The sequence below is a fragment of the Dermacentor andersoni genome, chromosome 2 (genome assembly GCF_023375885.2).
Source record: "Dermacentor andersoni chromosome 2, qqDerAnde1_hic_scaffold, whole genome shotgun sequence".
NCBI lineage: Eukaryota > Metazoa > Arthropoda > Arachnida > Ixodida > Ixodidae > Dermacentor > Dermacentor andersoni.
In genome coordinates, this window is record NC_092815.1 from 178,981,161 (window position 1) to 179,007,921 (window position 26,761).

Sequence of the window (26,761 nt, forward strand, 5' to 3'; positions counted from 1 at the left end):
CACCGCTCACGAGGTATTCTCGCTCTCTGCGGCAACGCGCTTAAGCGAGAAGGTGCCTCAGACCTCTGCCCAAGGCAGCCGCACGCAGAGATGTCATGTGTGCGCCAACACAACTCCTCACTCCAAGAGAACAGACACGCATTTTAGGTGTGCAGACTGCGATAAGGCGCTGTGCGTAGATCCGTGTTTCAAGGAGTACCACGCTCGGAAATACTATTGAACATCTTGCAGTTCTGAGTGATGCCGACACAAAAATACTGTTCCTAATTATTTTTCACTACTTATTCCAGACTTTATACATTTTGTACATTCAAGATCCGCAATAAAGTAATTTGACCACCTGGGAAAGTTTTTTTCAAAATAATTCGACAATCAAAGGGTTAAAAGGAGTTCAAATTAAAGGAAGCTAATTGGATTGAGGACTTGGCTACAGTGGCGCATGTGCACTGAGCTAACCCACGAGCAGGAAGTTCCACAAGATTTATTCACACGTATTTACAAGTTAGTCAGTTATTAGGCACACTGGTGCTCATACTGCGATAGGAGACGGAGGGTGCATGGGTGTATAATTAAAGGAAACAAACCATGTCCCATGACAATTGCCTTTCGAACTTTGATATACTCCAAAGCCTCAAAGCCTCGAAGGTCGGCATTTGCAGTTAAATCTCTGAGGCATCGTGCTGCGACCTAGGCAAAGCCTCAGGGGTTACCTTCTAATGTGCAATCTCTGAGGCCATATTTGGTGTCTAGGCTCTCTGACACCATAGATGTCTTGTTGGGGTTGCAGAGGAGATAATGGCGGCAGAGTCGGCGTTTGTTGCAGACACGGAATCCGGATAACTGATTACAGAGCTGGCGGCTGCGCGAGATATCGATCATCTTTACACATTAAGTCTATGGGGCCATTGGTAGTGCCACGAAGCTGTCCGAATTACCAAGCATGTCTGGATTATCAGTGTCCGATTGATCGGACGGCGACTGTATTGCCATTACTAGAATGTAACGCGAGAGTCAAATTGAAGTAACGAAAATCATGAAAGATACTTGCGTTAAAATCGAGTAAATACAGTAATATTATTGGTTTTGCAAAAATTCAATTTTTTCACCCACCAGAGATTCGAAAAGAAAAGGAAAAGTTTATTGCACAGTAAATAATGTAAAGAAAAATTATGCTTTTCGGTTAACAAAATTGTCTAGTACAGCACTACTGCTTGACAGTATCACAACTGCAGCTATTTAATGTTGTCATGAAGGAAGGATAGCTGCTCGACATGTTCGGGGAGCAGCAATACACTAGTGCATGTCACAATTAGACACCGAAAACAGTCTAGTGAGCCGCTCCTTAGTGTGTTTGGTGTTTATGTTCATGGAAGCATTGATGTTGATGGAAGCACCGCTTCATTAAGGCGAGGTCCAACTACATACGAATGACCAATCCTGCACAAGAAACATGCATGGCACCCACCTTGATGGAGGCCCCCGAGAGCATGATCATGTCGCGGATGCTGCTTCCACCCGTGCCGATGATGGCGCCCACAGCCGTGTTGGGGATGTACAGGCAGACCAGCTCCCTGTCCACCCCGTGGCCAGGTGACATGTAGCCCCCCATGGGACCGTGCGTGGCACCCCCCATGTAGCCCCCCCCTCCCATGGTAGGCGGGTGCGGGTAGGGGCCGCCTCCGCCTCCACCCCGGTAGTGAGGCGGCCGTGCAGGGGGGCCGTGCACAGGCGGCGGTGGCGCGTAGGCCGACATCATGGCCATCGGGTGCAGCCCGGGGAACATGAGGCTCTGGGGCGCCAACGCTGCCAGGTCGCTCTCGTATGACTGGCGCAGCTTGGCGCTCACCAGCTGCTCTGCGCGGCACACGCCTTCTGGTTTGCCCTTGATGGTGATTACCCGCTCCAGGTGAAGGGCACTGCCATCATGCAGGCTGCCAGGAGTGAAGAAGAACAAGGGGACACAGAATCACAAAGGTGCAACAGCCATAAAAAAAAAAGATCATTATGCTAGACTGTACTGATTTTTTTTGCACGACCGCACCTTTTGCTTCTTGACACATTCTGTTGCCAATACAATAAAGCTTTGTTAATTCAGACTTCACCGGAACGAATGACGAATTATGGAAAGTATCAAGAAAACAATTAACAAATGCTTAGTATGTCAACACGCTTTTGTTTACTGAATGAATGGGCGAGCCAATCCCATTACTATTTTGCACAAAAGCAGTATGCAAGCTGGAATTCTCGTCATCTCATGGCTGATTAATGCTCTTAGTGGCAAAGGTTACGAAACTTGTTTAACGCGGCCACAGCATGCATCTTCATCTGAGACACGCTTTTCACTACCCCACGCCAAATCCCTATTATTTTTACGCCAGTGAGCTGGACCGCTATCTTGTACGCACTCAAAAAGCCAAAATTCGGTTTCACCTCACGCGTTTGGCTTAGATTGGCTTAGGCCGCGATATCGGTGCGACCTGTACAATCGCACGAGGCGAAACTTAATGTCGGCTTTTTGAACGCGTACAAGATAGCGGTCCTGGTTGCCGTCTATCATAATATAGCCAGTGCTTTTTTTGACAGCTTTGCACCGAGTCAAACGAAACTACTGTTTACCGCAGCCACTGCAGATGAAACCACGGCCGATGTTGATGCGATCATGGCCGGCGACCGTGCGGTTCTGAAGCTGCGAGACCGAGGCACGCACCGAGTCAGAACGAAACTATTGTTTGCTGCAACTGCGGCCAAAACCGCGGTCGCTATCGACAAGATCATGGATGGCAACTATGCAGTTACGAGAGCACACGCCCTACACACATACAGAGCCAGAACAAAACTACTGCTGTGGACAAAACCACAGCCGCTATCGACGTGATCATGGATGACGACTATGCAGTCATGAAGGCACGTGGCGCACTAGGGCGAAACGAAACTACAGCTTGCCGCTGCAGACGAAACTATGGTCACTATCGACGCGATCATGAACAACGACCACAGAGCCGACGCGTACACCAAGTCGAAACAATGCTGTTTTCTGCAACTGCTGCAACGAAACAGCAGTCACTATCAATGCGATCATGAAAGCCAACTATACAGTTACTAGGGCATGTGTCCAACGTGGCATGTTGCATAGCGGTAAACGCAAGAATAAGGGCTGTAAATGAACAAATAGACCATGCTTCAGACATATGTTCGCATACGATTTCCGCTTATGACTGGCAATGTAGACTCCGCTGCTTCGTTTAGGTTGAAAGCTAGCGCCGCTTTTGCTGTGCTGTGTCACACATTTGCAGCGCTCCGCATTCCCCAAGCTTCGAGAGTTGTCCGAATTAGCCGATGAGTGGCCAAATACTTCTGAATTAACAAGTTTGCTTCTATCAAATAACGCACATGCAAGTTGGAACCAGACAACGAATTCAACTGATTTAATTTTCCAAATTAATGAGGTTTCATTGTAGCGGCGGCGCTGTAGTCACTGGCTATTGAAGTTGCATCGTGGTGTGCGATGAAATACATTGGCCATCCAGTTAATTTTATGCTTCAATGCACAAAAAAGGCGGTTTGTTAAAAAAAGTTAAGTGGAACAACAGTGCATTTGTACTGCACGTTTGAGGGTACATATCTCGAAACTGGTGCCATACATAGAATTTGTTGCCACTGGATGTGCCTTGCAGCCTCACCAGCTACAATTAATAAATTGCAATGTATTAAAGTAATTAGTCAAAATTCATAGGTGAACTTCACTTGTTCATTATGTGTTTCAATTAACCGGGCAAGTCGTGTCCACCTCTTTAAGCAATGAAGTTAAGGGCATGCTTAGCACGTGGTTTGGCAGAAGTCCATGTGCGCGCGCTGCCAAAAGCAGCGTGTGCATGCTTAGTTTAAGGATTAGAATTGTGCTATCTGCCACACAATTCTTAAAGTTCTTCATTTCATGTCAACTTAATATGTGCGAACGACGACATATCAAAGGGGATTCTGATACATAAGTACCTTTACCGTAGACCAGGCTTAAGCAACATTACAGCTGCAAAAATGTATGAACGAGGAATGTATCAGCGGGCTTTTACTCTGGATAAAGGCATCCTCATCTCTTAACATTTGTCGTTCCCTTCAGACTATTTCACGTTAATTCAACATTTGAATAATTTAGATAATCCTTCTAGCCACATGAAGTGGAAATCAATACAGTAAAAGTTCATTAATTCACAACTCGATAATTAAAAATTTCGGATAATTGAAGTAGCCGCCGCAGCCCGTCCAACAACTCATTGAAAGCAATATGTAACAAATCCCGCTAGTACCCACTGAAATCCACAGTGCCACCGATAATTTGAACTCCGTGCCATCAGGGATGGGGAGAGGGCTAGTGCACAAGAGCGCGTTGGCGATGGTGGCATTGCGGCGCGGGCCGCGAAGCTTTGCTTTTTCTATTTGCAACCTTTTGTTTAGACCTGACTGGAGAGACGCATTTGCAGCTGGCCACGCATGGCCAACGCCTCTGTTGCAGGTCAGCTCTCTCTCTCTCTCTCTCTCTTAAGAACTTCAAGATAAAAACACAAACGTGGCGCTGTTTTTCTTTTTCTTCTCTCTCTCTTTTCATGTTACATCTTGGAAACTATGCTCTTTCTCCACGAGGTGTTCTGCCGACAAGCGGCACCAGGTGATGTCTGAAGCATGGCGGCCGCGACGTTTATCGGTGCTCACAGTACGAAAAGCATAGCCTTTGAAATTTGTGGCTATTACTCAAAGGAAAGCATCGCTGGGATACGTGTTTGGATGCCATCTATACGTATTGGGGAACTCATCAGTGCACAGCCGGCACAGCTACGAAAGTACAACGGAGACCAACGTCGCGGCAGGTGTGGTGCATTTCGCGAGTGCAATTTAGAGCGCAGCTCCTGTTCCTGTGCAGAGTGTGTTGGAGGCGCAAAGGCGTGTTTATAATCCAACGTTTTCGGTGTACAGTGCAGTCCACTTATAACGATATCGAGAAAGACGAAAAATATGATCGTTATAACCGATGATCGCTATATCTGGACTGCAGTTATGAAAAAAAAAAAAAGTTTAAACGCGTTTGCGCTCTTTACCTTTGCAGCTCTGAACTCGAATTCGCTACTTGCTCTAAAGAATAGATGACGTATACAGTAGGCCGTGAAAAACAAACTTTATTTCTAGCGCCAATGACCGTGTCAAGGATTAGGCGCGCCGAAATAGTCCGAAATCTGCACTTGCTTTTGCGGCAGCTTCAGCTTCACAACCGCGGTGTGCATGGATTCCAGCTGCTGCGCGAACACTGGCGGCAATCCTTTAGCATGCATAAAATCAATTACGGAGTCGATCGACGACAGTGCACTTTGCGTGGACATCGTGGTCGGGGTCAAGGAGCCACTGTCGATCTCGTTGTCACTGTCGCTGATGCCGTCGCCACCGTCGCACAACTTTGCGTCTGTCGAGACAGCACATCTTCGGCGATCGCCTCGTCGGTGACCTCATCGCAGAATGAGGCAGCACTGTCTGCAGTCAAAAACTCCTCCTTCGACACACCACCTGTGTCACCAGTAGGAACGAGCTCCCAGAGCTTGGTTATGTCAGCGACTTCCACCGGGTCGGTCTCAGCGGGTTGGGGAAGTTCGTCCTTACGCACAAAGCCCACCTTCTTGAAGCAATTGGTGATGAACCACTGGTAAAGCGCCTCTTCAACATCGGCGTACAAAGGGTCTCTAACCCCTTTTCCGCTGATCGGAATGGCCGCTGATAGCTCCTGCCTTCACAATCACGGTGCTCCCGGTTTTCAAGATGGTTGATATCGTTAACTGGACGAGCTCATACTTCTTCACGAGGGTGCTCACCTTGAAGCCGCATCGAGAGTCATGCGAAATATCCATCTTCGTGTCAAGCGACACAGCTTTGCGCTTTGTCGGCGCCATCTTCGAACTGGGTTGAACCGTTGGTTGCACGCTGCTTCAGTAGCGTCAGCGGCTTCAGTGCTTCAGTGGCTTCAGCGCGTCTCTCTCGCCGCCTGCTATCGCGAGAGAGACGCGGGACGGGCGCCACCGCGCCGCTTTGCTTGTCGCTTGTTTTTTTCTTTCTCTCTCTTTCGGCGCGACTGTGGCCGACGCGCATGAAGCAGCTAGCGCCATCTTGTGGCGCGCTGCGCCAACGTTGGCTGCGCCTACTCGTGTGCGGGCGGGGCGAGACGCGCTGCGCGGTAATGGCGGCAGATACAGTAAAAGCTCGTTAATTCGAAATCGCTTAATTCAAACCGCCGGTTAATTCGAACTGATGCCCGGGTCCCTGCAAAGCCCTATGTATATCAATGGGCCGGAACGCCCGATAATTCGAACGTACCAGTACTCACGTCGGTTAATTCGAACTAGGAGCTGGCAGCCGACATTGCTTCTCGTAAATAGAAGTCGCCTCGTAACGAGTACAATGCATTGAAATTTTTTTTTAATATGCACAGCGACGAGAATAAATAAGCCAGCGCGCATTTTTGCACGCACTAGGCGAGCCGCCAATTTCCTTGCTTGAGCCTCCGGCGTTGTTGTTGTTGCGACTGAGGGAAGGATGAAAAGGAAAGTGCACGGGCCTGCCGATTGGCTCAGGCCGAGCCATCACCGCTGCCGCGTGCAGATAGAGGAGAGTTCAAAGATAAGAGGAAAGAAAGAAAAGAAAAGACGCGCGTCGCAACAACCGCGTACGCCGCAGCGGACGCTGGCAGAAAAAACAGATAAGCGGCCGAAGCCGCGCTCGCTCATCGCTCGCTGCACACCACTCTCCGGCGCATGCCGTAGCAGGTTTTCTCTGACGCGCGGCCGCCGCCGCCGCCGATGCTCCGGAGCAAGCCGTTTCAGGTTTTCGTTGCGCTGCGGCGGCTGCGATCGGTGGAATGCACGAGTAGTCTTTTCTTGTCGCATTTTGCATGAGCTTGCTCGTTTGTGTGGTATCTCGCCGCTGACGTCTCATCGACTGTGCCGATCATGGCGAGCCGTGGAAAGTACTCGGCAAAGGATTTAAAGACTAAAGTTGAAATATTGCAGGCGGTTGAACGATGGAGCCATCAAGATGATGGCTCCATCGTGCTGGACCCTGCCTACGCTGTTTTATCGGAGGGTGTGGACTTCGAGAGCTTTGTCGACGTAGACAACGGCGTGGAGACAACGGGGCCTTTAACTGACGCCGAGATTATCGAGGCTGCGTCCAGTCAGCAGCACGACTCACGCGCGGCGAGCACGCCTGACAGCGACGACGAGTCCGACAAAGAGGACGATCCGTTGCCTCCTCCGAGCGCATGTGAAGCAGCATCGGGACTCGATCTGGCTGCGCGCTATTTCTCCACCGATGAGAATTCGGATGCTGCGCTGGAGATGTTGGGCAAGTTGCAGACAATGCTTCTCGAGTCGCGGCGAAGAAAGCGCAAACAAATGCAAATCACCGATTATTTTTCATGTTGATATGCTTCGATCATTATTCTTTTGTTAATAAACATGTTTTTGAAGCATAAATAGTGTCATATTTCATCATTAAGCCTGACGCTCACGTGGGTACATTTATCATTAGTTCCAGGCGCATAAATTGATTGGATATCTTTATTTCCTTTGGTGTTTGGACTCGCATGATTTTAATACCCGCAATCGCCGACCTCAAAGAGTAGTAGTGCGTATTCCTCGATGACGATCCCAGATATGGCTATTTTGGCTTCGGCCCTAGCAGCCAAATGCAATGGCCATCTTTTTTTTTTTTTTTGCCGCCCGCTCGTTAATTCAAACTCCGCTTAATTCGAACAATTTTTCAGTCCCCCACGAGTTCGAATTAACGAGCTTTTACTGTACGAACTTACGGAGGTAAACATCGCCTCGTCTCGACATCGTTCGTTTCAGGGAACTAAGCAACGCAAACATTACGATTATTTGGCACGGAAAACGCCGTCCAGACTGCAAAATTTTGATCGTTATATCCGATATGCGGTGAATAACCTATCGTTATAAATGGTTTTTTTCCCCATAGACCTAATGCATAAAATGACACTCTCATGTCGACCCATCGTTATAACCGATATATCGTTATACGTGGTATCGTTATAAGTGGACTGCACTGTACATCGCTAGCGCTACGCCAGCCGAAAAGCCGCCCTCTCTATACTTCGAAGCACATGCCGTTGGCTACGCTCTTCGGAGCATTTGCAGAACGATCGCCAACCCGTGCGCCGCTTTAACGGGTGTCTGTAACCGTCAGCAAAGCAGCGTGGGCACCTTTCTCTGTGCCATGCACTGTGGGACAGTGCAGTCGGCGAGATGAAAGCACAGATGGAGAAAGAGCCACCTCGACATCGGGCACCTCGAACCCCGAACTGCATTACGTTGGCTGCGCCAGTGCTTCGAAATATAGACGCTCTCGCCAACGTGACGTAGCATGTGTGCGCGCACGCTCAACACTACGTCTAACTATATGCGTGCCTCAACCTAGCAAATATTTTTTCAACGACCTTCATTAGTTCGAATTTTGTATATTCGAATTTTTGTAGCATCGCTGAGCAATTCAAATTAAGGAGCTTTTACTGCAGTGTTTTACCGTGCTCAGAAAGTTGAATCAAAGTTATCAGCCATTTAATCTTAAATTCAAACATTCACATGCTTTGACCCTTGCCCACCACGAAGAATGCCAAGCAAGACAATATGCCGACGCCACATTTCCTCCCACACGCACCTGGACACGGTGATCTTTGTATCTGTCTGCTCCATGATGCGCTTGATGGTGTTGCCGCTCTTGCCGATGATGCGCCCAATCAGGTTGTTGTGGGCCAGAATCTTCAAGGGAACATCCCTGCACAAGCCGAAGCTGCTGAGTTATACAGCTGGGACACTTAACAGTTCGCTGTATTCGTTAATAATGAGAAGGAACTGGGTACTGCGATGCCTCGATGTGTCAAGGAGTTTACATGACAGGCAGCCTTTAGCACCACCCTTGACCTAGACAAGAGACGCACTCACGCCATTCATTTTCCCTGTACCTACCATCCCTACCATCAGACATGCTGTGGCCCACATCTCATGACAAATTGCCTGTGCTGGAACATGCCTTTTCTTTTTACCCTGAATCCATATGTTACAGTGCTCCAGTGCAGCATGCTGTGTACCGTGTGTGTGGAACACTTGTTGCGCATTTACTTTCACTGCAAGAAGGATGCTACAAATGACCAGGAGAGCTTGTGTTCGTGCAAGCGAGCACACACACACACATGCACTCACCGATCTGAGACATCATAGGTCCATTTTAAGATTTCCTAAAATGGCCTGCTACAGCTTTTGCCCTTTCTGCACTACAGATGATGCCCTACGTGGAAAGTTCTCAACAAGAGACAACTAGGGTCACGAATGAAGCATCACGCAATATCAAACTAGTATGCGTGCTCACATGCAGACCTCACTATTGCTACTTGCACGCATTGCTGGCTCTTTCCGAGCAGTTTCTCACCGCTAAAATTTAACAACGTGTCAGAATTTTTCTACGTAAGAGAAATACTATTTCATTCACACACCGAATGATAAAACACGTGTACATGACGTAAACCTTTTTGTTACTTTAATATTTACCAATTTCTCTGTTGAAGTAACTGATCCTACAAATTTTGCCTCTCGAATTTTCGAATGTTGTCTACTGAAAGGGTCAACAAGTGTCCTGCTCTACAAACAAGTGACCACTCACCCCCTGTTGGTGTTGCTAGCCTCCTGCTGCATCACCTCCAAGATCTTCTGGCAAGCTGTGGAGCAGTTCTCAGGGTTGCCATAGATGGTGATCACCTGTAAGGAGAACACGACCACTGCTAAAGGAAAAATTAAAACTAGGCTTTTGTATGCCAAAACCCTAATCTGATTATGAGGCATCTCGCAGTGGGAACTCCTAGTAAATTTTAATCTCCGAGGGGGAGGGGGGGTTTTTTACCAAGCACCTAAATCAAAAGTCCATGAGCGTTTCTTGCATTTTGACCACATACCAATGTGGCCACTGCTACTGGAATTGAACCCACGACGTTAGGCTCAGCAGAGCAATTTCATAGCCAAATTTCAAAGCGCTGTTGTGATATTTAAAAGCTACCGGACTGAGTCACCATCTGCGATCCAGACTGAGTGACCGAATGATATCCCCAGTGGACTCTATCTTCTTTTAATCTTTCCATCCCCTTTCCCTTTCCCCAGTACAGGGTAGCCAACCGGGCTCAGTCCTGGTTAACCTCCCTACCTTTCACTTATCATTAGCTCTCTCTCTCTGATAGCCGCTTACATTGATGGGAATGCCCTTCAGTATTTTTCAGCACCCATTTCTGTGTTCAGAGCAGGCGTAAAGCTTCCACGAATGCACAAACAAAGAAATGAAATTTAGTTTAGTTTACGTAATCATTTAATTGTAACAACTAGGAACAAGATAAGTGAGTCACAACATACTGCTGGCTGCAATGCATGAAACCGTGAAAGTTAACATTAAAAGGACACTAATGCAAAAAACGAAATTAGTTTCATATAATAAAATATTTTCTGAAAACTGATTTCTTCAATTTCGCAGCAATGAGTGATTACAAGAGGAAATCAAGGTCACAATTCCAGTTATTCCATTTCGCGCCACAACCCCGGCGCTGGTACGTTAGCGTGACATCGCGTATTTCACAAAGGAGCGGTGGCGCAAAAACTAAACGAAAAGAGTTACTCTTTCAAACAGAATCAAAATGGCTGTGATCGGAAACTTAGAATGGCAACTGGGCGTCATGGAAGAAGGCCTTTTTCTTGCGCGTTTATCAGTAAAAATACAGCTTGTCGACGTGATTAAAACGCCATTACAACTAAAATAGTAGTCCAAGATGCGTGAAATTTTCTGAAATAATGCATCAGACACTGTAGAATCCAAAAATAACGTTTTCAAGAAGTGATATTCCTGCTATTTTTTTCGGTCTCTTCGGGTCTTGAAATGTCAAAAAATAGCAAAAATGTCGATTTTCGGAAAAGTGCGTTTTCGCTACGTTTATACATTCAAGAATCCCTCCGCGAAATCTAGAACCTAAATTTAATCGGGAAATAATAAAAAAACACAGTTATACGGGCCAGGGTGGCCGCGGAATTAACAAAAAATCGCCAAAAATGTTCGCACTTCGCGCCGTCGTCATTTGCGAACGCGTTGGTCGGCGGGCGCCATTTTGAGCTTGTTTGGAAGCTGCTTTCTTTGTGCGTATTTTGCGCCGGTTCAATATGGCGTAGGTGAGGAGGAACCGACGCTATCGCGTCATTTCTGAAGGATGCGCCCGTGCCGCTGATTGGCCAAAGCACGCACGCCCCCCGCGCGCCTCGCTCCTATTGGTCTGGCGCCGTTTGAGTGCCGATTCCCGCGTTCCCGACAGGCTGGTCGCTCTCGTGCGCGCTGCGTGTTTGTGTGGTTTCATCGCGCCGCTGTGAACGTTCGGCCGCTCGCTGCTCGACAACGTTCGATAAAGTGTCTTTTTCGCTGCCCGAATGACTGGAGGACACCGTCGTATGAAGACTACTACGCGTCAAGCGTTCGGCAAGGCGCGAAGGCGGCCGTGGAATGCGCGACAGAAGACTGATAAGCCTGTCGTGTACCCGGAGTTGCCGGCTGCTGGTCTGCCTGAAGATTCTGCCGGATCGAGTTCCGAGCTGCAACCCAGTACGTCTAGCATCAACACTTCGTCCACCCACGCCTCGCGTGTTGGCGTAGACCGTGTAGATACGTTTTCTTCATGACCGAAGAAAGAAGCAAGCGCGCAGCGATCGCCGATAAGGCGCAAACGCGCCTGGCGTCTGTCTGCAACGGAGCGAAAGTTTGAGCTGCTGGGTGTTGACACGAAAGAAGACGTCAGCGACAGCGGAACGGAACTTGCGATCGTGGATTTATCCGTGGTGCAAGACTTTTTTGGACTTATGCCGTGCCCCGTGTGCGCCAAGAAAACGCTGATGCTTTCGAAGGACCCCGCCAAGGAGTACGGGCTCTGTGCCAAGCTTGTGCTGGAGTGCTCCACGTGTGGCATGCGCGAAAGGATCGTCGGAGGCTTCACATGTCCAACAAGGATCACACAAACAGAAATGCTTTGATAAACAAGCTTGCAAAGAGGCACAAGCCACCAACAGACTCTGCCTACAGTCCTGGGCTTTTATAGGTATAGGTGTGACCTTTTGCTGAATGCACAATTGTGAGTGTGTGCAAGAGATAATTTTTTTTTTTTTTAATTTGAGTTCTGAGATTTTACGTTCCAAAACCGTGATATGATCCTGGACCAATTTTGACCACTTGGGAAGCGCTACAACACAAGCACAGGAACTTTTTTGCATTTCAGCTCCATTGAAATATGGTGACCACCACTGGGATTTGATTAAAATTTTTTGTTGTAGCCATAAACTTTGTGGAAAGGACATATTTTGTTGTGGCCATGAACTCTGCGCAACTTTATTTGCATAGGGATGCCATTTGTGTGCCTTCTGTACAACAAGGAACTAAAATAGGAATGTGAAGCTCGTGGTGCTAGCTTTCTGGCATTGCTTTCAGTGACTATGCATGATTTTGCAACCAATATCTCAATGTTATTTTTGCAAAATGGCCATATATATGTCATGAACTTGGTGCTGAAAGACAGGGCTACATGGTGGTGCAATTTATATTGCCATATTGTTAGTCCATTAAAAGTTATAGTGAAATGAAAGTTCAAACTCGTTTTTCTCAGCTTCATTTTTTTGGACACTGCACACTGCCTTACGGGGGGATCTTCATATGTTCTTTCTAAGTACCAGCAAAATGTTTGGTATCAATATATTTGTGTCGAATCGATCTAGCCGGTGATGCTATTTATTTATTTCTAAAGTTGCCGGCTAAACTTTAATTGCCACTAAATACAAATTAAAATTAGCAAAGATATTGAAATTATGTTTACATCTGGTATTTTTGCATTATAATTGCACTGAGAACAATAAAGATAGCATCACCGGCTAGAGCTACTCTCTGGCGTTCTAGCCGTATACTTTGTTTTTCCTCTTGACAAAGTTAAGTTTTTGAAAAGTCCCGTAAGAAATTGATTGAATTTCTGTATTAAAAAATTTGCATCATTTGTTCTAATGAAGATATACAAAATCTAATTAGATATTTGCAATCAGCAGAAAAAGCTGCACAATACTGTTAAATATCATCCCGTTCACACTAAAATTAACAAAGTTGGTTTTGGGACCCACATCTCCCCTTAATTTGCTATTGCTATCGAAGCGTCGCCTTTTGGGCGAAATTGCGACCTTTCTTTACTGTTTTTTACTTTGGACGTTCGCCACTCACTTTTGAAGTTGTTAGACATTGCGACGAACATTTCAGAATTGAGGCGTTTCGGACATTACGGACTTCGGATAAAACTGATGTTTTTTTTGTCGGCTTATCAGGGCCCATTGCAAGGAGAGTCGAGCATTCATAATTCACCTGTACGACACTCGGGCGTCGTGCTAAACACCTCGGCACTACTACGAATTAGGGCGAAGGAAGCATGCCTACCTTTTCAAGGGAACCAGCATTCTCTTTTCTGTGAACATCCACCCTGCAGGACAAAGCGGAACCACAAGCAGTGAGCGACACAACTAACAGAACTCAGGGGTAAAACAATTTTCCACCTAGAAATATAAATTTTCTTGCAAGTGCAGTTTGATGAGATGAAAAATATGATATACTGCACGATATACTCGCACTACGACTGCACTTTTCTTTCCCTGAAAAATTTCCGCAAAGTGGGGAGGTGCGCCTACATTATGCCAGGTTAAAGTTAGAGCAACATTTTCATGCGAAAGCGTCACATGGCTCATTGCGCAAAAAAAAAGGGAAAAAAAGCCAGCGACCGGCATCTGTAGCAGCCTAAATGCCCATTGGCTGCGACGCCACAGCACGAACCCACTTCGACTAAGCAGAGCGGGTGAACCAGAATACCAGCGCGCCAGATGTTGCGCGAGGAGAGAGGGCATCGCCACGACACTATGTCACAATTGTCCTCACTCTCGGAAACCTGTCGAGAGTTTCTTGCCCGTGCAAGCTCTCGCCTGCATACTAACTGCTTCTCGGGAATCTGAATGCACCAAGTGTCTCAATGCACTCGCTTGCGAAGAGTTCATAACTCGAAAGACCACTCAGCAGCTTTCAATTAGACATGAATGCCTTCACAGTCTCAACTCAGAAGTGCTTAAATGTCCCAAGAGTTTTTTTTTTTTTTTTTGTTAAGCAGTAGCCACCTCCAAAACGTGGGAGACATGGTATTATCCAGCATCTGCTACGGTGTCCAACGCACCAGAACCTAGGCATTTTGCCATGCCAAAGCGCCGAATCAGCTATCTCGTTTGCGCAGGCATCAAACCTGGTGCTATGGCAGGCACGGCAAGACTCCTCGGTTCCGGCGCATTGGATGCCGAATCACATTGTGCATCTCCTACTTTTCTATTTTCTTTTCTTTTATTCTTTCTTCTTTTCTTTTCTATTTCCCGCGAAAAGAACAATTTTTTTTTCATCCCGCATTTGTTGTGGGATGACAACAGGTCAACAAACAGGCAGCTGCTGCTGGAACAGTGCGGAACACCAAAATAAAAATGGCATCCGGCGGAGCATGCCGAACGCACCAAACGCAATTTTCTTTTTTTCGCGAGTACACGACGCGCATTGAAACAGTTTCTTCCGATCAGCAATGAATAATATTGTTAATAACGGCAAGCCTGTGGCTATAACATAGCCATGTCTACTCTGAGGGGACAGAAACAGAGATGGGCGAGATTAGCTGCCACTGACATAGAAACGCATGGCAGGTATGCTGCAGAAACTGTGGCATTTGTCTTCACTACTATCCTAATACGGCACGTTCCCACTAAGGGTGGGCGAGTATCTCAGTTGTGTTACAAGCGTCGGCATATGAATAGGGTACACTTCTAACATATCAGTGTAAACGTGGCTACTATCGTTGCCGCTCGCGATTTGTTGCGTGCCCACGAGTGCAGACGAGAAGAATCGAAAGGCACCTTTTTTTGTTGTTGCACACAACCATTATAAAGCCTACATATAATAACGCTAAGGCAAGTTTGGTCGTAGCTTTTTTCTTTTTTTTTTTTTATGGAAGTGTGGAAAGTGATGAAAGGAATAAAATGGGGCATCTGCTTAAAAATGCTTCGTGTGTGCAGACCGCTTGGTATGTCTTGAGTCGTTCGCGTAGCCTTTGACAACATTCAACAGATAGTAAGCGCAATCATCACTAGCTAGACTTGGCACACAACATATCGCTGCGGCAAGTTCGGGGTGCGGTCATTACATGGTAAAGAAAAAAAATCGAATTTTGACGACAGAATTCAGGGGTGTGATCATTATGCAAGAGCGATCATTATGCAAGCAAGTACGGTAGACCTTGCCCACTTCTCAAGTACTTTAAGAAATTTATTATTTCGCACTATATCTTCTTCACTCAAGTTCTCACTAATTTTCAGGTCATTCTGCACGTTCTGCAAGGACAGGGAAATTCAACATCACCACTTTACCTTCAAAAAGTTCGGCCATCAAATTAGACTGAAAAAATTCTTGCACAAAGCAATGCATGAGCTTATGTATGTGCAGTAAACAAATTGGTCACATAAAATTAAAATTATGTTTGCACATGACCAGTTTACAGTCCAGAAATTATGCTTCAAATTCAGCTGACCTTCACACTAGAAACTTCAAGACAAAAATAATCCTTCGTTATAACAAAGCAAGCAGGACAGGAAACAGGCTTCACTGTAAAGGTCATTTCATTAAAGGACACCATCAGGGTCCACTGGAAATTGTCAATCACTGTGAAAAGAGCATTCCACTACAAGTCTGTCAAACGAGGGTTCAATTTGATTCATCATTTATTTTATTTATGTAGAAAGACCTCACAGGCCTACAGAAGAGGCATAGCGTGAGGGGCGCATATGGTACAGTTTATCACAAGATACAATCAGTAAAAAGATACTGACGCATAAACATAAAAAGATAAACATTGGCACAAAACGGTGAAATTTACATATGTACAGAAAGATGTCAAAAACAAAGAAAAAAAGGAAAAGGAATGAACAGATAAGCATTGCATAAAAAAAGCAAGAACAGCAAGAAGTAATACATAAAAGCAGCAAGGTACATTGCGTTGAAATGTTATGCGCAGCGTAAAGTAAAAAAACAAACAGGAAACAAATATAAGGCATAACGCACGGAAATACATTGAAAACGTAAAGGGATTGATGAGTACCTGTGCACTAACTCAACCCTACGCACAGTGCGGAGAAAAATGTTTGACCAAATTACTGCGAAAGGCATCATGGCTTCTGAGCGAAGCAGTGCTATCCTGAAGGCTGCTCCAGAGACTGAAAGCGCGAGGCAGTGGTGAAAAGCTAAATGTTTGTGTCGCTCCATATACGCGGACATAGCTGAAATTATTGTGAAATCTGCATGATAGAGACAAGCAAACCGAATGTCAAAGGAGGCTCTCGCCGCACTGAGCCGTGCACGCAAGCAACATTCCTCCCCTGCTTTTTCCAATGTCGGATACAAAGGGCCCACGCAATACACATTTATGCTTCTTTGAAAGTTACACTTCGCCTGGACCTTCCTTTGTCAAACTTCGTTGCTGCAACAGCCATAAGCAATGGCTGCATCCAATGTAACAACTGACAAACATCGGTGTAGCAGACGGCACTTCCCTATAACCAATCAAGAAAGCAGGATATGTTCCACATAACACAAAAGTCTGCTCCATAGTTGCAGAAGCAACATTGCTACAAGTCTACCGTGAAAGAATGTACCACGCACCGTGCCCGCGACTGCTGGGTGATCTGTCGGATAGTGCCTCCGGCCCGGCCGATAATGGCACCAACCATGTCACTCAAGACAAGGATCCTGCAACACAGTTAAGAGTAAACGTTTCTTTAACAAAAACACACAACACAAAACAGCCCATACATCATTCGTCGCAGCCTCCAAGACACTGAACCGAATGCTTTAGGTTAACCGACAGCCTGCAAGCAAACCCTTAATCACAGCTGATGAAGATGGCATATCACCACTGATCATAAATCACTTGGCACTTTGCCATACACCACTCCTATTTCACTAAACAAAGGAAGTAATTATCCCTAGCTATAAAAATAGGCTGCAATTCCACATTTAAAAAATTTTTTATGCTGTATACATTTGTCAACCAATTCAGTCTTAACAGAGACTACGAAAATGCCTGAATAAATGAGATTAAAGATATTGGATTTGCCAGAAAATAAGTTATTGCACAAGTTCCCAAAAAACGTGTGCCCTATTCTTGGATGGCCACTTTCTCGGATACCTTCAACATCACACATCTAATGCAATACGCATTGGTCTCTACACATGACAATTCTTGGAACAGTGCCAACCACCTTTGCCTATCACAGTGCTGGGAACGCTGTCTGCTGTGGACGCGTCCTGTGCTAGCCATGCAAAACATGGCAAAGTACTTGTCTTCGCAAGTGATTGTCCAAGAATATGGCTGAAGTTCATAAAACGCGGTGCTGTGCACATTTACGCTTGCCTTTAACCTAGATACTACACATGACCACTGCCATGCTGTTGCTAGAGATAGACAAAAGTACAGTCAATGCATACGCCAAATCTTCATCCCTTGGCAACATAAAGGCTGACTGCACTGCCACAGCCAAATGATCGCAAGTCTCCTTACGACAAATACTGCATGCTACTTCCCATGCCGCTCTCGTCGGCACATTGAAGGGGGAGTTGGCACCACTTAAAAGCGCTTGAAGAAATTGCCTGGAACCATGTCGCTATGTAACACATAAATTACCGAATGCTAGATGCGCAAAACTCGCACGAGAATTCACAGATGCTGCCTTCACAACTAAGCAGCTTGGCTTGGCTTGTCCTAAAGCATGGGCTTTACATAACAGAGATACGTAGGCCAACCAGTCAAGGCTGTGGCAAAAGTTGTCTACTGGCCATCACAAGAAGTTTGCCACCATGCTGATAAGTTTGTACAATCAGCTAACCAGTGACTGGAGACTTGCGATTACCCACGCAGGCTAGACTGATGGCCGTAGAAGTGACTTCCAGGTTGGCTTATACACGCAAACACCCAACAACTAAAGCAAGCTGGCGTACTAAGTTCTTTGCTTCTATTGAACTTAACACTTGCCTGTGTGCAGAATAAATCCAGTTACAGGACAACACTTATGTTGTTCCAACCGCTCCTTGTCTTTATTGCAAAAATGCATAAGTGCCAAATCCAATAATACCACATGAACGTGTATGGGTCCCTTATAAGAACTTGGCATGCCCAATATGATATACAAGAGCATACAGGTTTTTATATGGGACCCCCAAATGTTCATATAAGACTACTGGCTATAGAAATTATGTGGGGGTTTCTTTTGATAGGGTTCTCTTTACGCTGCTACACCACGAAAGTATTTCTACTTGCCCAGCTCTGCACACCATTCAGTACATACATGCACAATCTACTCCCTATTGGTGAATTCCAATGGCAGATTCAAAGCACTTCCAGTAGTAGTTTATCTGCTGCTTGCGAAGCTAGTCTATTTCATTGAGAGATTCAGAGTGCCTTCCATATCCTTTATTGGCGGATTGGGAACAGCTCTGCTGCTAGATTCACTCCACAAAACAGAACTCTCTACTCCGCAAAAATTGAAGGAGCAGACCAGAAGCAGCGCGATGTCAGGCCACACACAGCTAACATACCGCTATGGCGCGCGTGCCCGTGAACGCAAATCGTGGTCTCTCGGAAGAAATGAGTGGTGCTTCGCATGGTCAACCCGCACTTTTACTGCTTGCTGAGAGCAATGATTTCATCTAGTTCAAGTTCCGAATTGACCAGCGGTGACTCAAGCTACGAAGAAGCTTCGGAAACTAGTGTATTCTAGCAAGCTTTCGACATGTTTCGGCCGCCGGCCAAGAGAACAAAAGTTGCGCGAAGTTCGTCGATGACGACATTCGCCAATATTCGGATGAAGAGGTAACAACAGCTCCTTTTCGGAAGTTTGCATTTTAACAGCCTTTACTTTGTTGATGAAAAGTAGTTGCGAAGGCACTTCAGGCTGTCTCGACGTGTTGCCAGAGAACTGATTGCAGGCTTCGCTGCGTCTCCGATGTTTCCAACACACAATCATGGCGGACGAGAGAAGCAGACTTACATGCAGTGTGACTTGCATTAGAGCGCAGGAGGCTAAAAAGAAACACTAAACTCCTAAACACAATGCTCGCGCAAGTTCAAGCCGAAAACGAAGAAAAAAACGCGAGGAATGCTGGGCGCTTTCAGAAGCGGATGTGTGCAAGCACCCCCTGTCCATTGCTCTGGCCGGAGTGGATGTGTTTCACTCACAGATTTCATTGTGTTGCCCTGCACCGCAGGGTTCGTCGGCCACTCCGAATCTGCCATTGGAATTCGCTACGAGTAAACCCCAAAGAGTTTTTAATGAGGCTTCTAGCGCAAGACCACGAAGCAAACATGAGGCCCAGAGGTTTCCTCACGCTCTCCCAGATGTGTCCGCACCTGAGGGGGAAGTCGGACGGCCTCATGGGGGACGCCTGGCCACCCGAGTACTGGAAAGGCCGGAACATGGGTCGGTTGCCGCCCATGCGCATGTTGTTGCGGCCACCGCCACCGCCGCCGCCGCCGTTGCGCATGCTCATGTCCATGGCGTACTCGGCTCTCAGCACGCTTCCTTCGTACTCGTAGTCCCTCAGCTGAGCCACAGCCCTGCAGAGAGGACAGAGTGCTACTGCAACAAAGGAGAGGCTAAAACATTCTCTCGGGACTAGGTAAAAACAATGAAGGCTTCACCACATCGCCGCAGTGGCATAAAACGGGGCACTACCGCGACATGGTGCACCATCTGACAAAAATGAAAAATGGAATGGTAAATAAAGGCCCCGCAAGAACCACTGGCTTAGTCCAATTTTTTACACCTGCACCCTATAAACAAATATGGCCAACCCTCAATAGGTGGTGCTCCCCCAAAAAAGCCATACACACGCAGCTCCACTGCCTGTGGTCAATCAAGTTTGGGGTGAAGGCATGCACTGGTGAAAGTGCGTGACCTGCACTGCTTGGTTGCGCAAGAATATGAAAGCCAGCCACAATTTGCAATATCGAGAGGGCTAAACTACACAACACTGCAATAAGAAACTGCATGGTTACCATGATCTAAGTGGCTGCAGCAAGAAAGGTTTGACAGGACCCCTTGTGGGGAGTTGTTCATAACGAAGCAACGCCTTATTCAAAACATGTAAAAATGTGCCTGGTATCCTCGTGAATTTTATTTAAGCAGAAAGCTATTTTAGCGTGTTTTGTATGAAGACCATGAACGAGGTTGATGGCAATTAAGCACTGTCGCTGCCCCACCCTCGCAACGGTACCCCGTCATTCAAACTAATAAATGCCACTTCCCTCCGTTCATCGCTGCCTCACATTATTGCATCGGCATAAACTCGAGATAAAGTAGCACGACCCACAGAGTTCCCTACCAAAATACTGGAAGGAAGTATGGCCCTGCAATCATTTTGCTACCATGGGAATAACGTATAGAACATGAATTCACCTTTGTGCATGTGGCTTCAGAGGTTTGTAGCATTAGTTTCTAAGCAATTAATTTTCTGAACAAATGAAGGCAAGAAGTCCCTGTGCACATGCGTGGTTGTGAACGGCTGCATTTACAAGGTCTTATTTCGTTGAAAATCATCAATTTGCAAAGCCACAGAGCTGTTAGAAGCCAGAAGTAGGAGGTTTAGGCAAATACATGTCTGCCATCATTCCCCTACGAGATGAACTGCAAAGCTTACACCATCCATAGGCACTGGCACCACGTTTTCCTTTACAGTAATTTTTGCAGCAAACTATGGCACAATCCATTGTAGCACGACTCAATCTCTAAATTTATTGTATTGTTGCAGTGGTATCCTTTACCATCAGATGGTGCCACCTATCAGTAACGAAATTCTCTTGCTTCTGCTCGAGGCACTGCTCAGTCATGACATTTAGAGAAATCCGGTCAGTGGCCATTGTGCTTCGAGAAGTGTAAAGGAATTTATGGAAGTGGCAGATATTTCAGGAAGTTCAAAAACAAAGAAAGAGCAGGTAAAACTTTTAATCGAAGTGCAGCAATAATTGGAAAGTTTTAGTGTAGAGTTGCCCTCCTACTGTTACCAATAATTGCTGCCACGACCTCAGGCACAGAGTTACTGGGTTCTCAGTATTTACCGTTACAGTCCGGCAAGTTTTTCATGACCGCTTCCATTGGTTTGCCGCGATTGTGTGACAACATGGCAGCATCCAGGCGGCCCACCTGAATCCTAATTTGCCATTGCTATTTCCTCTCCGCTGTGATAGCGAGATAACACAGTAAAATCAGCATTCACTTACATCTTACCTCATGCCGAGGAAAAAGTATTAGCAATCTTTACAAGAGAGTTTGCTGTTGGTACATGATATTGAGAACAGAAAGGGAGAAAAAAGATATGCAGATCCCACACACTGTGGGAATCAATGTAAGCGAAGCTTTCTGTGCTGTTTGCATTCATCAATAGTATTTCACGGTAACATTGACAGCATATGACAGTTGTGATGCCATGATAAATGTTACCTTGCCTGCACCACTTGTGTTTTTCCACGTAGTACACAGAGAGACATGTCATTCATTCACTCATTTCTTTACTGGAGAGAGCCCAAACGAGCAATGCTTTCTGACCACGCATTTTCTTCCTCCCATGTCATGTTAGGTGAAGTGCCACGAGCCTGGAGTCTGGAAACGGGTTAATCACCCGTTTCCCAACTGTCAGTATGGTATCCAGTTGTGCCCACTCACTGCCTCCTCTCTTTTTACTCCATCTCTAACAGTCACCCTACCTCCTCCCTGGACTGTCATTGCTATTGCACGTGAGCACGAAAGCAAGCACGGCAGCTCCTGCAATGCTTTTCCGGGGGTTACGCATAATTACAGCATCCAGAGGGCATTGCCGAGTCCCTTGGGAACCTTCAAAAGGGATTGTGGCATAGCTCCGGGCACATCTGAGGGCCCTGTGGCTCTGCGCTACCAAAACATCATTGACGTCGCCCATCTCTTCGCCTGCACTGCTGCCGTGAGCTCTCAACCATCCCACGTGGGGTGCAATGCGGCGGCAGCAGCAGCAGCAGTGAAAAAGTCTCAGCAAAAGACAAAGAAAGCTTCGTTCAAAAAAAAAAAAATGACTGAACTAGACAAAAGACAGATACAGTGGTTTGTCTATCTGTATTGATATGAGTTTTTACACCGTTAGAACTAAGAAAATATACAGACGACAGGCAAAAAGCTCCGACTTCTACCTATAAGATACTCTAAACCCTCATTTATTCGAGACTCCTTAATTTGGAAAATCTGGAAATTCAAACCCTTTCTGAGGTCCCAGCAAGCATATGCATTATTTAATGGTATCAAACTCCCATTGACGCAAATGTACTCAGCTGCACACCGGCTAATTCGGACAACTCTCAAAGCACGACAAGTTGCAAGAACATGCCAAGAAAAAGAGGAACAGCAGCACTAGCGAGCACCCAAAATGAAGTAGCGGAGTCCACATCAGCATAAGCATCAACGGAAAACGTATGGGAATGACAGCACGACCAAACCCTATTTCTGCCTTTATTTTCACGTTTACGACCATGCCTGATACTGTGGTGGGCGTGTACCTTCAGAACTGCATAGATCCACGATCGCAACAATAGCGACCACAGTTTCACATGCAGTGGTTGCAACAAAGAATACTAGCAAATATGTTCAAATACAAGTCTACCTTTCTTTTTTTCCCTGAGAATGTAACCAAAAATGAGCTATCAACCTAGATGTGTCAACAAAACCTAGCAAAAGTACCAAGCTAACAGTTTCTCCATTGTACTCGCCGAAAGGCAAGTCGGAGACCATCCAGACTGGCTTTAGGAAATGCTGCCTATGCAACGCACTTGACAGCCCCAATGACGTTGCAGTTTGGGGTGCCAAGGACGTCAGCGAAGCATCCAATGAGGACAACTCTGGCAGTTCAGACAAGGATGCAGCATGTGACAACAGCTAGCGAGACGATGTAGCCAACCTTACGGTAAATAAAGGTGTATCATGTTCGAAGTATATTTTTCTCGAAAGAGATATGGGTCAACTTGTATTCGAATCACCATATATACTCACGTAATTAACACACATTTCTCAAAAAAAAAAAACAAAGCAATGTTCACGGGGGGAGGAGGAAATTAATTATGCAGAGAAAAATTTATGGGCATTTTTTCTAAACAGCAAAAATTGTAAAGTACGACTGCAATGATTTGAAAAATGCATTACATAGATTATCTTTGTATTAAAGATAGACGTACACTATTTGCAAACCGTAACAGCATTTTTATTGCGCTTCACACTGCATCGATCGGAACCACCAGAATTATCGCTCATGTTGCTGGCCGCTTTATCCGCATTGTGGATCCACAAAAGCACATCCTCGCAGCCGCTTAAGGCCGTCTGGAGTTATCACAAGCATCTTGTTGAAGCACTGCTTTTCGGCACCTGTTTTGACAAACATGCTGTGTGCGTCTCTTTCCTTTATCATCCTGCTCATCAGCATGTCAAACTTTATTGGTGTCTGATCAGCCTTTCAGCTTCTGTAAGCAGATGAACTCTGACCCGCAGCAGGCTTAGGGCTCATCGCTCAGAACGAAACCGAAGACGCAAAGTGTCCATCAAGAAATGCAGAAAAGTGGGCAACTGACACGTCAATTTGACACTACACCCTGCTATGACTCACTACGCTGACCAAGTGCCAGCCACCCCTTCTTCACTTTGACTCTCCCGTGCGCAGTGTAACGCATGCTCCTATTACATCAGAGTAAAGTCCGTAATCTGCTTAAATGAACTGTTGCAGAGAGCCAGTTGCGTTTTTTGTTTTCTCTCTTGTCTACGAGGTGCCTTCGCACCAGCACTGGTGGCAAGCATACAGCAAGACCATGCCGAGTGTTATCGTGTACACTTTCCGTCAGGTCCCAGACAACCATGATAGCGTGCAGCCTGTTATTATTTCATGCTTGCCGCCAGTGTGCCATCGGCTTCCAAGTCATCAAACCCACTGCCCCTGCCGGTGCGCCACCACAGTATGCTTACCGCTAGCATGGATGTGCAGCCTACATAAGTTAGCCACAGAGTCTTCTTTGCGCGACGTCGGCGTTCCTCACGTGGCATGATCATTATTTCCGACACAGCAACGAACATCGAGTGCACTTGCTGCAAACATGTGCAAGAGTAATAGATTTTAGTCACCGAAAAACTACAGCTCGGCCATTCGATCGTGGGACTGCAAAGTAGCAAAGTTGGGGAAGCGTTTATTACACGAGCGCGTTCCTTACAGAAGTATATACGGCATATTCTTTTTCTTTGAGAGTTCAATATATAGGAATCAACCTACATTTATGTTCAGACATTCTTCGAGTAAATACAGCAGTTTCATTCCAACTCTGTGTGCATTGGCCAACTGCCTTTAGAACAGGATGTCCCCATTTGATTTCTTCATTTTTCTCATCTTGGCTTGAGATGTGCCAAGTTTTCAGTTTGGGTTGTCCCGTTTCGTACTCGCTGGGAACTTGTCAGACGGTAGTGGTAAATACAGAGATACCAGTATACTCCACACAGGTGCAATCATGGCAGCTGGTATTGGCAACAAGAGGATGGTAACGCAATGCTTAAACACCTATTTCGGACTTAGTCTCTGTGCATTGCTCTCATAAACATCTAAGGTATATTTACAATGTTTCAAGGAGGGTTGCAGGGCCCCCTCAGGTCACCTTGTTCTTCAGTCCCCAAAGAAGAAGAAACAATAATAGAAACAGAAAAACAAGAAAAAAAAAGCATACGTACTGCTGCGCCTGTTCGGGAGTTTCGTAAGTTACTTGTGCTCGAAAGGTTTGGCTCTCGGGCTTGGAAGGAGGAACTGAGGAAAAGAAAAACAAAATGAAAAGAAGGAAAATTCAACGAAATGCAGCTGCGTAATGTTCATGGGCCAGATTATAAAAGCAGAACCAATAATATTGCAACGCAAAGAGCACGAACTGGATATTTCAAAAGTAAGGTGCTGCACAATGCTTTATGCGATCCCTCCTGCAGCTGCACAACAGCTTGACACAAGCTGCAGATGCAAAATGCCTGCTCCACAACCACGGTGCTGAGAGTGCGAAGCGCATCAGCCCATTACCCTACAACTGCCGCACAACCTCGGATGTGAACAGCCACGATTGAAGACCAACTGCAACGAAGTTTTCGAGGACCACATAAAAGGCCCAGGCCAGGATAACATAAAATTGTTCACACCTGTTTTTATTCCAAATGTGCAGTTAGCTCTCCACGATGGTCAAAACCACTCTGGCACCACTCACGTGGATGCAGCCCCCGCCCGTACGGACAGGGCAAGAGTTATTTTGACCTATCACGGACATCTCGTTATCCTGGCCTTGGTTTCAGATAGCATAGCAGCAGAGCAGCCCTCATTCAAAATTCTACTTATGGAATATGAGTGGATGTTTTGCTGAAAGCTTGCAAAAACAGATGTCTGATACCAAAACTGAAAACAATGCCACCGTTACCATTCACTGGCAGTAACCCATGACCTAGAAGGCAGAGTACCAGCGTGGGTCCTCAGCGTGACCGCAGAGATTAGTTAGGGTTGTAACCGCAGCTGCCCGCAGTGCGCCAAAAAAATCTGACGCAGCCTGCTGGTATTCTGTCATATCCGTTAACTACCAGGTGTGTGTGCTGTCTACTCAGATGCTACTTAGAGGCTGTTAAAAAGAAAATTATACAATTTCGAGCTCTGAAGCTTTGTAATGACTGCTTCAATAGTGCATAGTACTACTCATTCATAACCAATTTAGCCAAATTGAAATATCGCTGCAGCTGGCCTTTAATGGTACAACACTAAACAGGAAAATAAAGTTAGCTGTATTAGCAATTTATGCTTCTACAATTTTATGCCACGGCTGAGCCCAAGAACCCACATTGCAACACCATATGGTTACCTCTGCAACAAGGAGCATGTGGCTTCCCTAGAAAAGATCCCGGAACAGCCCTTTGAGCTTGGCGATTAACTACGTTCTGCATGTACAGCACAGAGGTGTGGCACTTCAGTGCAGTTGTGTAGTCATGTGCGAAACATGTAACTAAGGAGCATGACATGAAGACAGGTCCCTCTATTTTTAATGGAGGGCTTCTCCACACCATTTTTCAGAATGTCAGGTGATGTCAGCTGCCAGCTGATGACAGGTAATGGTAGCTACGGAGGAAGGAAAAAACGACTAGGAGAGAGCATGACATCAGGTAGCAAGCTTCAGCAAAGCAACCTACTGGTAGCAACGGCCCTCCTTTTCTTCAGGGCCTATCTGAATGTTGGTACCTGGGAAGTAAGCCCTCCAATGTTGCCAGACCTTTCAAGGTGTTTGGTTCGTGGCAGCTCTTAATGACACCCTTGTCGCGATCGGCACTCGCCACCTGCTCACCACTTTATTCTCCATGCGCTCGGCAGCCAGAAATTGCTGTTTACTTGTCGCGTGGTGAGGGCCTATTTCCCATGAGCCCTTTATGTTTTGTGTGACTAGGCTTCAAAATTGTCAGGCGACCCTGCAAGCACCCTTTCTTGAGCGTGCAGTAACTCCTTTAGACATGCCCTTCATACTATTACTGCT

The 26,761-nt window shown here is 46.2% G+C and overlaps 1 protein-coding gene across 3 annotated transcripts in view; it reads right to left on the reverse strand.

The window, feature by feature from the left end:
* Imp (IGF-II mRNA-binding protein) overlaps window positions 1–26,761 on the reverse strand; it is a 68,499-nt gene that overhangs the window by 30,296 nt on the left and 11,442 nt on the right. For 2 of the 3 annotated variants that reach the window (XM_055075995.2, XM_050187170.3), the window contains exons 4-10: window positions 24,945–25,017; window positions 19,574–19,780; window positions 16,831–16,917; window positions 13,534–13,576; window positions 9,709–9,803; window positions 8,710–8,826; window positions 1,466–1,931 (exon numbers count right to left, since the gene is read on the reverse strand). In XM_055075995.2, coding sequence (XP_054931970.2) covers window positions 1,466–1,931; window positions 8,710–8,826; window positions 9,709–9,803; window positions 13,534–13,576; window positions 16,831–16,917; window positions 19,574–19,780; window positions 24,945–25,017 — 1,088 coding nt within the window. The remainder of the gene's footprint in view (window positions 1–1,465; window positions 1,932–8,709; window positions 8,827–9,708; window positions 9,804–13,533; window positions 13,577–16,830; window positions 16,918–19,573; window positions 19,781–24,944; window positions 25,018–26,761) is intronic. The other variant, XM_072286599.1, reaches the window with a different exon arrangement.